At 32.8% G+C, this 16,917-nt stretch overlaps 1 protein-coding gene across 1 annotated transcript in view; it reads left to right on the forward strand.

Annotated features, from left to right (window-relative positions):
- Nucleotides 1-16,917, forward strand: part of ksr (kinase suppressor of ras) — a 60,263-nt gene that overhangs the window by 21,639 nt on the left and 21,707 nt on the right. Inside the window, exons 5-13 of the mRNA XM_072529202.1 lie at nucleotides 565-719; nucleotides 1,736-2,005; nucleotides 3,681-3,805; nucleotides 6,464-6,578; nucleotides 6,883-7,130; nucleotides 8,945-9,307; nucleotides 11,558-11,691; nucleotides 16,390-16,524; nucleotides 16,632-16,761. Coding sequence (XP_072385303.1) covers nucleotides 565-719; nucleotides 1,736-2,005; nucleotides 3,681-3,805; nucleotides 6,464-6,578; nucleotides 6,883-7,130; nucleotides 8,945-9,307; nucleotides 11,558-11,691; nucleotides 16,390-16,524; nucleotides 16,632-16,761 — 1,675 coding nt within the window. The remainder of the gene's footprint in view (nucleotides 1-564; nucleotides 720-1,735; nucleotides 2,006-3,680; nucleotides 3,806-6,463; nucleotides 6,579-6,882; nucleotides 7,131-8,944; nucleotides 9,308-11,557; nucleotides 11,692-16,389; nucleotides 16,525-16,631; nucleotides 16,762-16,917) is intronic.

Consider the following 16,917-nt stretch of genomic DNA (forward strand, 5'->3'; position numbering starts at 1 on the left):
TCGAATATAAATTTAAACACGAAAGATCATAAAACCTTAAGTGGTAACTGTACAAAGTTTCAATTACAATGTTCAATTCAAACAGACTCATATGTGCCACACACTCTCATTGCCATCAAATTAGATGGCACATTTGTACGCTTAGGGATAAGAGAAACGACGAAAAAAGTATTAGATTTCAATGTAACAGATATAGAAAAATAAGAACGATTTTTTGACATATGGAATTTCGTTATAGAAATAGAAATGTGAGCAACATTTAAAAAATGAACCTAATCGAAGTATATATAAGTATCATAATAACTAGCAGAACCTACATTTACGGAATTCTGTATTTATATAAGAAGTAATAGAAAAATTACATTATTATTATTACACAACTTGACAATGTTTTGATTTAAAATTTTCATTTTTGTTCCCTTTACAATTTCTACGTTTATATAACATTAATAAGTATTTTCATTATCTTTTGCATTATTAATTTTTATTTAATTATGATCGATGTAATTTTGACATCTACATATGGATGTACATAATCATTAGTATCACTTGTGTCTTTTTTAGTGGTACGGGCTCTGTTGGAAGAAGAGGAAGATTACCTACAGAACCAGGTCCGAACACAATGGGTTATTCTAGTCCGTTAACTACCAGTCCTATTAAATCACCACCTTATAATCATACTGTTACGTCATGCGATAGTGACGATAATAGTTATAAATGTAAGTTTTTTTTCAAATAGTATAAAAATTACGTTTATAAACTCATTTTGGTCGATTTCTGAGAGAACTGTTCATTGTACACAAAATGTGCTAATAAACATTTTTGTTTAAAAATTATCTCAGTTACATTTCTTGTTTGAAATCTTTTTTGTTCGCCGTAAATCGGTGGGTAAACCGATGTTTTCCGTCAACCCTCTGCGAGAGGGGTTTTAGGGGAAAGTCCGGGGGTAGGAGTGACAAACTTTTTGCATCTTTTTATGGACCCAAAATGGACATTCTCACCAATCAGAACTTGTGAAAAAACATTTTCCCAGATTTCTTTGATGTGATTCTGAAAAAAATTGAAATCCGTGCAGTGAAAGACTAGAATGTTCATGAGAGTCAAAAAACTAGAATGGGTAAGTTCAAATTCAAGGCGATATTGTTTTCTTCGATATAGTTCACATGGAAAGGGTAGTAAACGATCAGACAATGAATCAATATTACTATTTAGTGTTTTTCCGAACGCTCCGAGAAAAAATTCACAAAAAGAAGCCCAAAATATGGAAAGAATTTCTTTATCTTTCATCGCGACAACGCACCGTCTAATAACGCGCACTCTTTCAAGGATAATGTGGCAACCCGCTCCATTCGCGGGTCCATCCATCCAAATCTATTACCCTGCGACTTCTACATGGTCCCAAAAATTAAATTTTGCTTGGAAAAAACCTGCTACGTGGTAGAGGACATAAAACAAAAAAGGGCACAACTAATTAACAGCCTATTGAAACATGTTTTGCAACACTGCTTCGCACAAGAAAAGGTTCGTATGGAACAGTATAGGGATGCGAAAAAAAAGTATAATGAAGAGGAAAAACAAAAAAATATAAAAAATTAATAAATATGCTATACCAACAGTCTCTACCAGACTTAATCTCTCATAATCTATAAAAATATCAACCTTTTTGTTTTTATTAATTGCTTTAGGTCAAATGAAAGTATAATTTTCATTATATATTCTTTTATTTATATTTCAGCTATAAGTCTCCAGGTTCCCAAATCACCGAGAACGCCGACGGTAATGGGCAAAGTAATGACCCATCAGATCAAGCATAGGTTCACGAAAACATTCAAGATGATGTCTTCGTGTGGCTATTGTCAAAAACCGATTTATTTCGGTAGCGGGCTGAAATGTAAAGAATGTAAATATACTTGTCACAGAGACTGTGAAGATAAAGTAACTCCGTCGTGCGGACTACCTCCTGAATTACTTAACGAATTTAAGAAGACTTTTCCAATAGAAGCAGGTAAATAAATGCAATTATTTAATAAGAAAGTATTGTATAGACATACGTTTTATTTAGTGTATTATAAACATTAGTACTTAGGATTATTTCTTCATTGACAAATACTTTTTGATAGCTGTATTTTTTTCATCATCCTGTAATAGTCGAAGAACGCAGTTAATTTTACAATAGGGAGTGACTATATTAATTTTGCGAATCCCTTGTATTTGAAGGCCACACTTACTGCTGCAAGATGTCAGAGTAACATAGTAATTCTAAGTGGGATTTCCAACAAAATGATGCATAGCATATAAAACCGTGAAAAAAATTCAATAACTTAAGGTTGATCTGCACCCCCAAAAGACAAACTACACACAAAAAAATTTGAGAAGGGTATATGTGATCACTAGAAGTATTTTGAGCAAACTTCGTGTTTTCGTTTTCGAAAAAACTCAAAAAAACGGGAAAACCAAACCTAGAATTTGGTTCATTTTCTTACAGCATAAAGATACATTCTAAGAAATACTGACGAATTTTTTGAAAATTTTTGAAAGTACAGTTTTGCCACAATAGGAAAAAATAATATGTTCCGTCTTATAATAAAGCTACCGGTAAGAAAGCGGACATAATTTTAATATGATATATAAAACTGTAAAAGTGGAAAATATTTGTAATAAAACGTTGAATATATTTTCCTAAACATATGAAAAATCTCGTTAAACAAGAATTATATCTTGAACTGCTGCCATCAAATTGTGTTGTAGAGAGGTTGCTCCATCTGAAACATTGGTAATATTTATCATCGATAGATGATACCAAAACTTCAAATTGATACTTCAAACGAAACCTCATACTAACAGGATTGCCATATCAACTTTGTTCAACACTGTGGCAGATTACAACAAATTTTATAAGAATGTTATCGGTTTAAACTTTGAACTGGCCATTCTGAAACTTCTAGAATAGTAGATACTGTATCTTTTGTTTTGAACGTACAATGTCATAAAATCCACAATCTACAAGTAATATATAAAAACTTTTTAGCTATTTTTTGGTCACAATTTTGGAATTTTCAGTTCTGGAACAGTTCTGTATAATACACATAAATTGGATAGCTACGATCCGTTGTCCAGTGGTTTCTTTATTTAGGTAGCAAATATTTGAATTACAATTAAGGGTCAGATTAAGCTTAAATAATTTTTCGATTAGATAATAATAAGCAGGCACACTTAAATCCCATTTCCGACTAGGTTTTGTGATTTAAACACATGCCTATAAAAAAGTTCATTTATTTAACGCGAATTTAAAATTAATACTAATTAATGACATATCAGAAAAGTGTGAAATTGCAGGTAGAGTTTTTGTTTCGGCTTAAATGGATTTGAATAACTAAACATTTGTATTTAGTCAAATTTCATTTCAATTAAAAATTACTGTATATATTTGTTCAAAATGTCTGATATCGATCAATAAATTAAGACAGAACTAAAAATATTAAGTTCGAGATATCGAACAACTATCCCCTTGTCATATTCTTGTTTCACATCTCTTCTTCGTCTCTATATTTTGTCAGTAATAGTGTGAGAAGTCGCGCGAGTACATAATTTTTATTGATAGCTATCAATGACATCTGGTTTTCATTTTACGCTTATATTATGACCTATATTACTTTTTTTAAGCAATGAAATTATTACAGGTAATCCATTTGTGTCTCCCACTACAGGGAGAGCTAGTACAAAGAGTGCTGGAAGAGTCTTAACAAAAACTAGGCCGAGGAAAAATTCACATCCTCAACCTACAACCAATACTCCAGCCTTCCCGGTAAGTAATTAAATATAGCTACCATGCATATTACGATTTTTCTAATGACTACACATATAAAAGACTGAAAAATTCTATTTGAAACTAGAGAAGATTGTTAACTAATCTAAAATTACCAAAAAATATATCTTCCATGAGGTTTAATATATCATTATTCACTGTGTTGTTTTTTTATGTTTGATTTTGTTTATTACTGTTTTAAAATGATGCCAATATCTTTAATATTGTGAAACTTTTGGTCTTCTTCAAATTTATTCTCCAAACTAGTTGTGATATTGCATAGACTATTGCATAAACTATTGCATAGATAACATTACGGAGAAACAATGGACTGAGCATTTCACGAAATTATACGGAGAAGGAGAAGAAGAGAACAGAGAAATAATCATTAACGAAACTCACGATAGAGTACTAATATCAGAAGAAGAGCTACAAGAACGAATAAAAAAATTAAAAAAACAGAAAAGCACCTGGTCCTGATAAGATAAACAATGAACTGCTAAAATATGGAGGGACAACACTACGCAAATGGCTCCTAAAATTATTCGTCGAGATAATAAATACCGGAGTAGTACCAGCAGAATGGAAGGAAAGTCTCCTGCTACCGACACTTAAAAAGGGAGACTCGAGAAATCCTGAAAATTATAGAGGCATTAGTCTGATGAATAGTACATTAAAATTGTTAACGGCAGTCATAAAAGATAAAATCGAGGAAAAAGCGAACATGGCAGATGAACAACAAGGCTTCCGAAAAAACCGCAGCACAATAGACGCAATTTTTATTATCAGACAAATAATAGAGAAGTCTATTGAATATGGAAAACCAGCATACATGTGCTTTGTAGATTTAAAAAGTGCTTTTGACAGGGTGAAGCGAAATGACATCTTAAATTTATTACAAGCTGAACAAATAGACCATCAGATAATAAGGACAATTAATGAAATTAACAAGAACAACAAGACCAGAGTTATAATGTTAACAGGGGAAACATAATGCATAGAACTAAAAGGAGGAATCCGCCAACGAGACTCGCTCAGCCCATTGTTATTCAATATGGTGATGAATCAAATAATTCACGAAGTAAGAAAATGACACGGATATCACATGGGAGCGCATAAAATCACGATACTATGCTATGCCGATGATGCAGTACTAATTGCTAATAACGAAGATAACCTACAAAGGCAGCTCCACACCTTCAATATCACAGCAAACAAACTTAATATGAGAATATCAGTAGAAAAAACTAAATGTATAGTGATCAGTAAAGAGCCGCGTAGATGCAAACTAGAAATAGACTGCAAAATTGTAGAACAAGTAATGAAATTCAATTACCCAGGAGTAGAGATCACTAGTGACAGGAATATAAGAACAGAGACCACAAGGCAAGTATCAAAAGCGGCAAGAGTAAGTAGTTGCCTCCGAGAAACCATATGGAGAAACAAATATCTGACCATGGAAAGCAAAATGAAAGTATACAAGACAACAGTAAAACCAATCCTAACATATGCAGCGGAGACAAGGACCGATACAAGAAAGACGAAACAACAAATCAACAATATCGAAATGAAAGTATTAAGATCAATAGCGGGCATATCATTAAGAGACAGACAAACTAATAGAAGTATACGCCAACAATGCAAAATTCAAAATATTAACAGGTGGATAAAAACAAGAAAAAAAAACTGGAACGAACATATAAACCGAATGGGACCAGATAGATTAGCGAACATCTGTAAAAACAACAAGCCGTATAGCAGAAGACCCGTTGGAGAGTCGACATCGAACCTGCAATTGGGTAGATTTTATACGTTTCTCAAGTCTTAGTTTCAAATCACCGACTATATAGAAGAAAATATGGTCCGAAGATACATCAGCTCCGGGATATGTTTTGACTAGTTTTACAGAGTTTCGATAACGCTCGATAAGATGGCGTTTCGATAAGATGGCGAAAATATGGAAGGACTCTCAAATTTCAAGAACTCAGGTTGATCAACTGCTTAATATTCCCAATACTGGCATACATATGTGAATCTTGGACCCTACGATAAGCGTAAAGAATAAACATAGACGCGACTGTGAAATGTTCTGTTAAAGAAGAATGTTACGAATTACGCGGACTGATCACTTTCGCGGACAAATAATTCCATTCTAAATGAGCTAAAAGTAAGCAAACGGCTATCTAACAAAGTCTATCTCCAACAATTAAAATACTTTGAACATGTTATGAGAGCAAACACAGAAAAAATGGAAAGACATTATCCAAGGAAAGGTAAAAGGTCGAGGATCACGAAGAAGATCAGCAATAAGATGGATCGATCAAATTACAGAAATATGCAAAAACCTATGCATGAGTTAAAAAAAAAATGACCAGAGACAAAGATCTTTAGAGACGGACAATAAACGACATCACGATGACCAATACACTCTCCGGGGGGTCAGAATTGAAGAGAGAGAGGGAATCTATCTAATTTCTCCTGATTAGTTTATGCCAATCAGCTGGAGCTTTCCAAGTGTAAAGTGACTTTTTCTGCATTTTAAAAATATGAAATCAGTCGACTATTCCTCTAAAACCTTTAACTAAAAACTGTTTAGTTTAAGTAAATTACATAAAACAATTAATTTACGGAAATAAAACACAGTATTTTATTTTTCAGCCTCACGATTCGAGTTCAAATACATCAAGTTGTAATAGTTCCACACCATCTAGTCCTGCTGTTCAAACGCTAACGACTCCTCACTCTAGTCAGAAATCGACGTTTCATTTTCCAGGTAATAATCTATTTTACATAAAACAAAATGTTGCAACTTGACATTTTGTCCCAATGAAAAAATATTTATTAGATTAATAAAAATTAACGTATCAATAAAACTTTATAATACCGTTAAACGGGGTTTGTTTGCTATATATTTTGGACTTTATTTAGATTTATTTGTAACTAGCTCACCCGGCGAACTTCGTACTGACTTAAAGTACAATTAAATAAAAGCTTAAAAAAATATAAATCGAAATACTCGGTAATAGTGCGTTACCATCATTAGTTTGTTAACAAATGTGATTTTTTTTTATTTTTAGATGTCACTCTAGGGGAGACAACGAACGAGGTGAAATTAGAGACTTATCCTCTACCACCGATGCCGATATTTCATCGAGACATAGTAAGTTCACAGCAATCGACGGATACCGATAGAACGGCATCCCAGACGTCAGAAAGTGCGAGTACGGATTCAGACAAGACCCCCGTTAGGGTTGATTCCCAGGACAGTCAAGTGTCCGACAGTGATACAATTACTGATCCTCACAGATGGCCTCGACAAAATAGTGTAAGTATTTTGGATCAACAATTGCAATAACTGCCTTTTATAGAACACGTGGCCTGAAGGAATATGCGGCAGTGTTAGGTTTTGTAGGTAATCCAAGCATAAGATATCAACTGATTCGTTTTCGCGAGCAAGATTTTAGTTTCTGCATTGGTTTCTGCGGCAATTGTGTTGTTTAGGCGGTCACATTTCTGGCAAGTATCTGACCTGGGATGTCCAAAACTAAGATTATGATTGAGATTAAATTGTGAATAAAATCATATGTTACCAGTGGCGTAATGTCCTTTAAATCTTTCCCGTCGTCTAGGAGAACATACTTTTCTGGCTTATATATTTCAAGGTACAGACGATGCATTTTTGCAATATTCAACTCAGGAGACAAAAAACACCTTTTCTGATTATCTTCCCTACTATAATGAGATTTTCTTCTGAGAAAACTCCGAATGTGTTCCTCTATTTGCGCTATTATTGCTTCACTGATTTTGTTCGGTCTATTGGAATGCTTTTCACGCTTATCGGAAGGTGACATAATACTACCCAGCGTCAGATTTTTGGCAATCTGAGACATTCTATTTATTGATACTCTATGCAAAGAACAGAATGCCTTTTTTCATACTATGGTTTCCTGGCTTTCGACTTCCTCCAACTATTATATTTTGCAACAAAAATATTTCCTCATACCTATAGGTGCTTTTTTTTTCTCTCCCATCTTCTGTATTTTGGCGTTTCTTTTGCACCTTTGACATACTGATTAATCCTCCTATATAAATGTCTTGTTTAGTTTTACCTCACTATAAAACTGCTCAAGTATGTTCTGTTTGTAGGTATTGTATTGTATGTAAGTATGTTCTGTAGTTTTCTTTTGAATTAGTTTATTTGCCGAGTTAATATATTCCTCTCCTCTAGCCTGTTTACTTTGCATAACGTTTCCTTTCCATTTGATTTCCATCCTTCTCAGTTTTTTGCCTTTTTTCTTAACGGTTTGAGTGTTTTAAGCTTCTATATTATTACGCACAAAAGTTTTTTGCTGCCCATTACTTTCATGGGTACCTTTTTTAGCAATAACAAAGTGCTTTGATCGCTGTCGACTAGGACACGGAACATCAGAATCGGAGCAATCCGATAACACGTAATAAGTCCCAGAGTCTGCATATGGGTCTTCCTCACTAAACTCACTATTTGAAATAATACTCATAATGCAACGATCTTTTTTACACTTTATTTGTACCTACGATAAACTACTGCAATGTTCAAAATAAATAACTGAAATACTATGCTATTCCGATCACCCGTGGTCTGATTTTCTGATGTTGGTTGAAAGAAACAATCATTTCCTGGAGTTGACCGATTCTCGCACATAAGTACTCGTATTGATTCAGTCAACTCCTTAGCCCATGTATTTACCTTAATATTTGTTGGAGATGGCTGATTCTTGCACCAAAATATGTGCAAACATTGTTCTATACGATGCATATAAAAACTGAATTTGGGTTCAAAAACATGACCGGACCCTTCTATGAACTATGGAAAATGGTGTTACGTTTGGTTTTCTATTTAATAAAAACAATTGAAACTTAATTACTTTAAGTGTTGATAAAACTTCTCTATCCTTCAGTAAAATTAATATATAATAATACAACACTTGCATACAATATAAAGTAAATACATAAAACATTGTAAAAATATCATGAAATACAGATAGTATTCATTTCAATGATACTGGTAAAATATATTTTATTGCTTTTAATTAATCATTTACATAAATTAATTGATTATTTAATTTCCGCTAGATATGTACTCTTCTCTTTATATTTTAGCTTTCAATGCGAGAATGGGATATTCCTTACGACGAATTAAAAATGGGAGATGTCATAGGAACGGGCCGATTCGGCACAGTATACAGAGGCCAATGGCACGGTGACGTAGCTGTAAAAGTATTAAATGTTAATTATTTAAAGGACGAAAAAACTTTAGAGCAATTTAAAAACGAAGTTTCGACTTTTAGGAAAACTAGACACGAAAATCTAATTTTGTTTATGGGAGCGTGCATGAAACCGCCCAAGTTGGCTATAGTTACCAGTTTAATATCGAAAGGAATGACATTGTACACTCACATACATCTCAGAAAAGAAAAATTTAATATGAATAAAACGACGAATGTAGCTCAGCAAATATCTCAGGTGAGTATTAGGTTAGATCTTTTCGGTTTATATCATAGACATAATATAAATACACTTGCTGCTGCCATACACTCGCGTTCCTCCAGTGCAACAGAGAAAACTGACGCAAAACAGTCCCTGCATCTATTTTTAATGGACCGGGTTTATCGATCACGTGACCTAAATGACAAATGAGAAGGTCACGTGGTGGATAAAACTGGCAAATCAGAAAGAGATGCGGGGACTGGTTTACGTCAGTTTTCTCTGTCGCACTGGGGGAATGGGCATGTATTGCAGCTTGTAATCTGATGAGCGTAATTATTTAGATTTTTATATTATATATTAGAAACATTAATCAACATTAAATAATGCCAAATATTATTTAATATTTACCTAGATTAAGATTAACTAATATCAAGTAAGTAATTGTATCATTTTTTTAAATGTGAAGTATGCTAATTCTTAAGGAACGGGTGCTGAATAAGCACCCCGTGTGTGATTGCAATAACATATTTTGATATTTAAAAAGAACAAAATTACAGAAGAAAATAAACTGGGGCGTTTCATTGTTATAATGGTTATATTAAAATTTCAATGAATCATCATAAGTCATTTGTTAGAGGTAGATCATTAATCAGGCTTCTTGCCTCCCCTTCCAAATGATTCTTTAAGTGAATAAGTTTTTCAACATTTTGAAGTAACTTATTTTTATCAAAAATAGCTAGAAATAAATCTATAAAAGGTCTATAACCTGTTAAATCCTTGCCATCAAATGTAGAAGTAGAAGTAAAATGTAGAATTTCATCATCAAGATGTGCTAAAACAAACCTTGTAATTCTTTTAATAGACTCAATGGCCTGGGTCTTTTTTGCCTTTGCCTTGTCAATATCTCTTTTATTAGCCATTTCTGTTTATAAAACTATCAAAAAAAAAAAAACAATTTAAAGGGCATCCAATTCATATAAGCTTTAAAAGACAAATTTGCACTATAGATTGTTTACAACATCAAAAGTAAATTTGTCAATCAAAATTAAACTTGTCACTATCAGTTTTCTGTCACTTCTATGTGATCGATTTCACCAAAAAAACGACTTAATTGCTTCTGTCTGTCAATATCACATAGATGACAAAATGCTGGAGATAAATTTGTCGTTCAGTGTGTTTTTTATTGGATAATTTCTTTTTTCTTCAGGTTTTCTCGCTTAACTTTTTAATTAATTCCTAGCTTTTTTATATCCGACTCGATTGGGCCATTTTTAATGTTGAATTTTTTCATCATTAAAGAAACTTCGCTGGTGAGAACGCTAGGAATAATTTAGGTAACTTTTCACAATAAAACCTTTATTTTACAAACACAACTTACAGAAACTAATTGGATTCCCAAAGGGAAGAGCCACTTCTATTTGTATGTAACATATATTTTTTTACTAAGTAAAATTTTTTATGGGACTGACAAGAAGCCATACTTTCTGTCCTACATTTTATATCGACCTTTTGTTTTTTAACAATGCATATGTGTTGGACTTACTTACCACTGCCCTCACTTAAATCGCGATCCTGTCATGCCAACTTTACAATAAATATTGAGATACTATAAGAAGCAGCATAAGTATTATATGAGTACGAATCCAACGAATAATTTTCAAATTTTACGCGCCAAGTACACTACGTCACAGTTGGCGTGGAATCGTGTGCATATTATGAACACAGATTTCTCACCTTTTTTTAGTCATTTTATCTGCAAAACGGCGGCTCTTAGAAGAAAAAAGACAATTTTTATAGATTTACAAATGATCTACAATTTTGTCTGAGATTTTTAACAAAGCTCACCGTTTGGCTGAAAAACGCAAAGAACCCATATTTGTTTTGACCTTGAATAACTTTGTGTACATTTGATTGATGGGGATTTTTCACATTTCGTTTATAATGGTGTCTCGTTAGCTGAATACGAATTTTTGTAACCTTGAATGTCTATATTGACGGGATTATTTGGCCGAAAGTGAGTTACGTCGATCAATTGGTTGGTCTCTATTATACTTTTATATTTAGGAGTTTTAATGAATAAGGCAAAATGTTATAGTTGTTATATCAAACCACCTTCCACAACAACATACGAGTACTATAGATCAACCGAAGTAATTGCTTGTTATTATAAGATTTTTTTCTTATTCAGATTCTGATTTTTTATATGCGGTATCTCATTTATCGATCTATATAGTTATTATAAATGTATAAATGTAAATTTTTAAAAACTATATTATTTTATTCCAGGGAATGGGTTATCTTCATGCTAAGGGTATTATACACAAAGATTTAAAAAGTAAAAATATATTTGTTGAAAATGGAAAAGTTGTCATAGCAGATTTTGGACTATTTAGCGTAACCAAGTTATGTTTTGGAAATAGGTAAGTAATTATTCAATTAAGTATTTTTTTATGTAATTAATGTGTTCTGGGAATTGATGTGTTCCAATCCAATTCTCTTGCTTGTTTCTCCAGCATTTTAAAGCACTAATTGGATCTCCACTTTTTTTTAGTATCTGGAAATCCATTATTTTGTTCTTATTCGGTTTAATGCTCTTCGAGCATTGAAGTTCTAAGATAAGTGCTCTTAAAGTTAATCAAACATATTATATAAACCGTTTATCGTTCTTACTCGACGAAAAGAATATAACAATGATGGTAATTTACTAGTGATGTAATAGTGAACTATAAATATTCCTAACATCGACCTATAAGATTTATTAACTTACAGCTTACTTTAATCGTTATCGACATGACTTCATTTTTCCTCGTTAGAGTTCGCCAATTGCATACGCTGGTATATTATTTTACTATAATTGCCAACTAGAAGGTGCGTTTCGATCCAGTTCAGTTTTCTCACAAGTCTTCCTGATGGAAGGTAAACCTCGAAACACGTGTAGAAGAATGGTGAAAGACTCCATATATAAACCAAAGTGTCATATTTTCTATGCAGTTTAATGTTCGTTATATTTAATATATATTTTGAGGATATTTTTGGATGTATATGTCCAAATGGAAATGCTTATTAATTACTTTAAGTAGAATAAGAAAACTGTCAAATGGCATTAAACTTAAAGGGGCTGAAGGTGCTCTGTTGAGGCATACCTCAACTATAATAATTTGAGAGAATGAGAATGGTCGCCGCCCTAAAAAGAGTAGGAGTGGATGAAAAGGACATTCGGATCGTCGTGAATTTATACTGGAATCAGTGTGCTCAAGTCAAGGTCGAAGACCAGCTCACCGACCAAGTGAAGATCATGCAAGGAGTAAGGCAAGGCTGTGTGTTTTAGCCGACTCTTTTCAATATATACTCTGAGGAAATTTTTACTGAAGCCCTCACAAACCTAGTGATGGGAATCCGAGTGAACGGTGAATACATCAATAATATCCGCTACGCCGATGACACTGTGTTACTAGCAACCAGCCTAAATGATCTACAAATCTTACTAGACCGAGTGAGAACTGTGAGCGTAACATACGGACTAGACCTTAATATTAAGAAAACTAAATTCATGGTTGTCAGCCGTGCAAATTTAGATCCCGAGGCACTAGTGGCAGGTAGCGAAGAGATCAAGAGAGTCGACAGATTCACTTACCTCGGAACTACCCTCATCTCACAATGGGACTACGCTCAAGAGATTAGATCCAGAATTGAAATGGTACAGTCTACATTTATCAAGTTGAGATCCTTCTGTGCTGCAGTGATCTCAGTTTGGGAACCAAGATGCGGATAGTGAGGTGCTACATTCTTCCAGTGTTACTATATGAAGCCTGGACACTGACGCAAGCCACAGAAAAGCGGATTGAAGCCTTCGAGATGTGGATCTACAGGAGGATACTAAAAATATTGTATGTGGACCATGTCACCAACGTTGAGGCAATACAGCGCATGACAAAAGAAAAAGAAGTGCTTAATTTAATGAAACAACGTAAGCTTGAGTACCTCGGGCACGTGATGCGGAACGAAGAAAAATATCGAATTCTTCAACTCGGTATGCAAGGTAAAATATTTGGCAGGAGAGGACCGGGACGCCGTCGTATCTCGTGGTTAAAAAACCTTCGACAATGGTTTGGGATGACCTCCGCGGAGCTGTTTCGCAGAGCAGTAAACAAAACCATGATAGCCTTGATGATCGCCAACATCCGGACCGGATAAGGTACTGAAGAAGAAGAAGAGAATGAGATGGAGAGTATTCGTCCGGTAGATTATGAAGAACGCTTAATTACAAAGATAAGGCGTCAGGACCGTACCCATTTTTATTTTTTTGTCACAAAAATAAAGTTATTTAGCAAAATTCCACAAGTTAAATTGCATTTAAAGATTTGATGGTACAATAACGAAATAACGTAAATAGTCGATTGATATACTGCCTCACTTGCCTCATAGGACCAGCCGCCGGTGGTATTTAGTCAAAAATACCGACAGTACACACCCATTTTATGTTAAAAGTTTTGTATATGCATATATTATCTAGGTATATACGAGTATGTTGTCTGATGGGATTGTACATATAGTATAGTCGCCTCGTATTTCGGTGAGACTGTGTAAAAATATATTTATCTGTAATATAAGCAGACAATAAAAAATAAAATAAAAGTACTCTACCAGGAGTAGTTATTAACTGCAAAATTATCAATGACTAAGATGTATAATAATACAAAGTTTTAATATTCTCATCGATATTTACATTTAGATGAGCCTGGTAAAATATGTACAGTCGCTCAGATAAAGTTATCATCGATGCATTCTTTGCGTAAGATAACAATTTTTGCCTGAGCAACCGAAACCATAAACTAGTTTATCCCAATAAATTTCGTTTCGACCGTCCAGTGGTTTACAATTGGGTAGGCAGGTATAATATTTTATATTATTTTAAACTTTATTTTTAAACGAAATATTGTTTATTTGGATGAAACCTGGTATGGTATTCATGACACCGCGAAAAAAGTTGGACGAATAATAACAAAAAGTGTTCTAATTCATTACCGCCCAATAAAGGACAGAATTATAATTTTACACTGCGGTGTAGAAAATAGATGCATCGACGATTTATTATTAATATCTGTAAAAAAAATAAAGACGTGAATCTAGATTATCATGAGGATAGGAGGGTTCAATTTGTGAATCATGGTTTGAAAAATCTATATATATATATATATATATATATATATATATATATATATATATATATATATATATATATATATATATATATATATATATATATATATATATATACATATATATCGCACAAGAAGTTCGAGCGTCAATTATAATGCTTTCAGCTATCAATATGATGGAAATAAAGTATAAAAAAAGTTCAACTCAGGAACCATAGATGTAAACGTTTAATGTTTTTTTTGAAGAAAAAAACAGAAGTTAGTTTTTATAAAACTAACTTCTGCAGCTGAAGAGCCAGCGGAACCCTCTAATCAATTGGAATATCTTTACAAAGCCGTGTAGTAAAATGTAAGCGACATTTTCAATACCTCTCTGATGATACCATCCAAACATATGCTGAAACATGTTTATGAAGAAATGTGTTCTAAATTGTCTAAATCAGAAGCAATTGTAGAAACATGTTTATCAGAGTGTCCAAAGCAATCTGCTACAAGACTATAGGAGAAACATCTTACCTACATGACAGGACAGAGAATTATAATTTTACACTGCGGTGGAGAAAATAGATGGATCGATGATGTATTATTAATACCTACAAAAAAATATTAAAGGAACCTCTTCTTCCGAGATTACCTAAATATAGTGTGATTATCATGGACAACGTATCATATTATTCAAGATTAATGAGAAAATTCCAAATATTACTTGAAACAAATTACAAATTCAAGAATTTGTTTGAGAAAGATTTGTACTTTGAAGCATCATATAGTAAAAAGGAATTGTTGGAGGTTGTTGACAGTAGACAGTACCAGAAGGAATATGTTGTTGATAACTGTACTCGCAGTAATTGGCATACCGTGCTTGGTATGCCCAGTATTACAATTACTTCCTCCTTACTATTGTAAATTGAACCCAATAGAGTTAATATGGACACAACTTAAAGGTAATAGAAGAAGAAGAAACGTGGCTCCTAAATTTTTGTCTACTGCTCTCCAGTTAATTAGAAGAGAAGTCACAAAGATCACAGCAACCAACTGGAAAAGTGTAATCAAACATGTAATCGCAGTGGAAAATGACTATGTTAAATATTTACCAGCATTAACCAAATGAACTATAAATATAGAAGATACAACTGATACTAGTGATAACAGTGATTATGAGTAGATTATTAAGTTCTTATTTCCAACTAGGTGTTAGTTGAAACCTTTATTTTTATTGTAATTGTACAAATTCTCGTTTTGCTTATATATCTTTGAAAATAGAGTACAAATACACTTCATGATAGAACAAAAACATACAACATAATTTAATTTAAAATAATCAAAGTACAGGTTAGGTTATTATAAAATACCTGCTAGATATATAAAAAAGATGTTCATAAAAGTTTTAGACCTATTACCCATTTTTAAATTATTGAGATACTAAGTCTTCTCTCACACGGTGTCAAACCAAAGTTGTTAATAGAATACGCTGTATATAATTTAAAAAATTAATTCTTTATTTTTTTTATTACAATAACTAAGTTATCAGGGATAAAATGTGATCATAAGTTTTAAAACTTATGAGCAGTTGTGTTATTAAAACGTTTGTATACTAAAATACTTGTACATAAAAAATTTATTTAATTGTATGTGATAATTACTTTTATTAACAATTTTTTATAGGTATTGTTATTTTACAATAAGTTCTATTTAGCCGAGTCGATTAGTGTTATCACTTCCTAGATATATCACAGAAGTTAACAACACCAATATTTTTTATTTAAACTTTATAGAAAATGAAACTTTTTCTTAAATAAAAATAAAAACTTTTATTTAATTAAAAATTAGATATCTACGCTACTGTTCAATAAAGTAGTGGTAACTCTAACAGTGTTGCCATTTTAGTAGTATTTTACTCCTCTGGTTCCTATAAATTTTCTCACGAAATTACGTGTCGACTATAACATTTTGTTTTAGGCGAACAGATAGTTTAGGAATACCTCCCGGTTGGTTATGTTATTTATCACCGGAAATAATGCGAAGTTTACATGCACATCAACCTCACGATGAAGAACTGCCATTTAGTAAGGCTTCAGATGTCTACGCTTTCGGGTAAGCTATTTCATTATACAAATATCTGTTCAAATTATAAATCTATTCTTAGGTCTGAAAGTTGAACCCACCGTTACTAGTTGTAAATTTTTAAATATTTTTTTCAGAACCGTATGGTACGAATTGCTGTGTGGTGAATGGCCTTTTAAAGCTCAACCACCAGAAGCTGTTATCTGGCAAGTAGGAAAAGGAATGAAACAACCCCTTGCGAATCTTCAAGCGTCTAGAGATGTAAAGGTAGGTATTTATGCTGATAAAAAACAAAAGATAAGTATCACACAGAAAAAACAATTTTGAACCTACATTTCGGTAATCTATTTAATATTTTGTTTGACTCTCACGATATTTGTTTATATATTTTTTTTTTGTGTTTTATGGTGTTTGTTTTTATTT

This window comes from Diabrotica undecimpunctata, chromosome 4 (assembly GCF_040954645.1).
Source record: "Diabrotica undecimpunctata isolate CICGRU chromosome 4, icDiaUnde3, whole genome shotgun sequence".
In the NCBI taxonomy this organism is placed as follows: domain Eukaryota; kingdom Metazoa; phylum Arthropoda; class Insecta; order Coleoptera; family Chrysomelidae; genus Diabrotica; species Diabrotica undecimpunctata.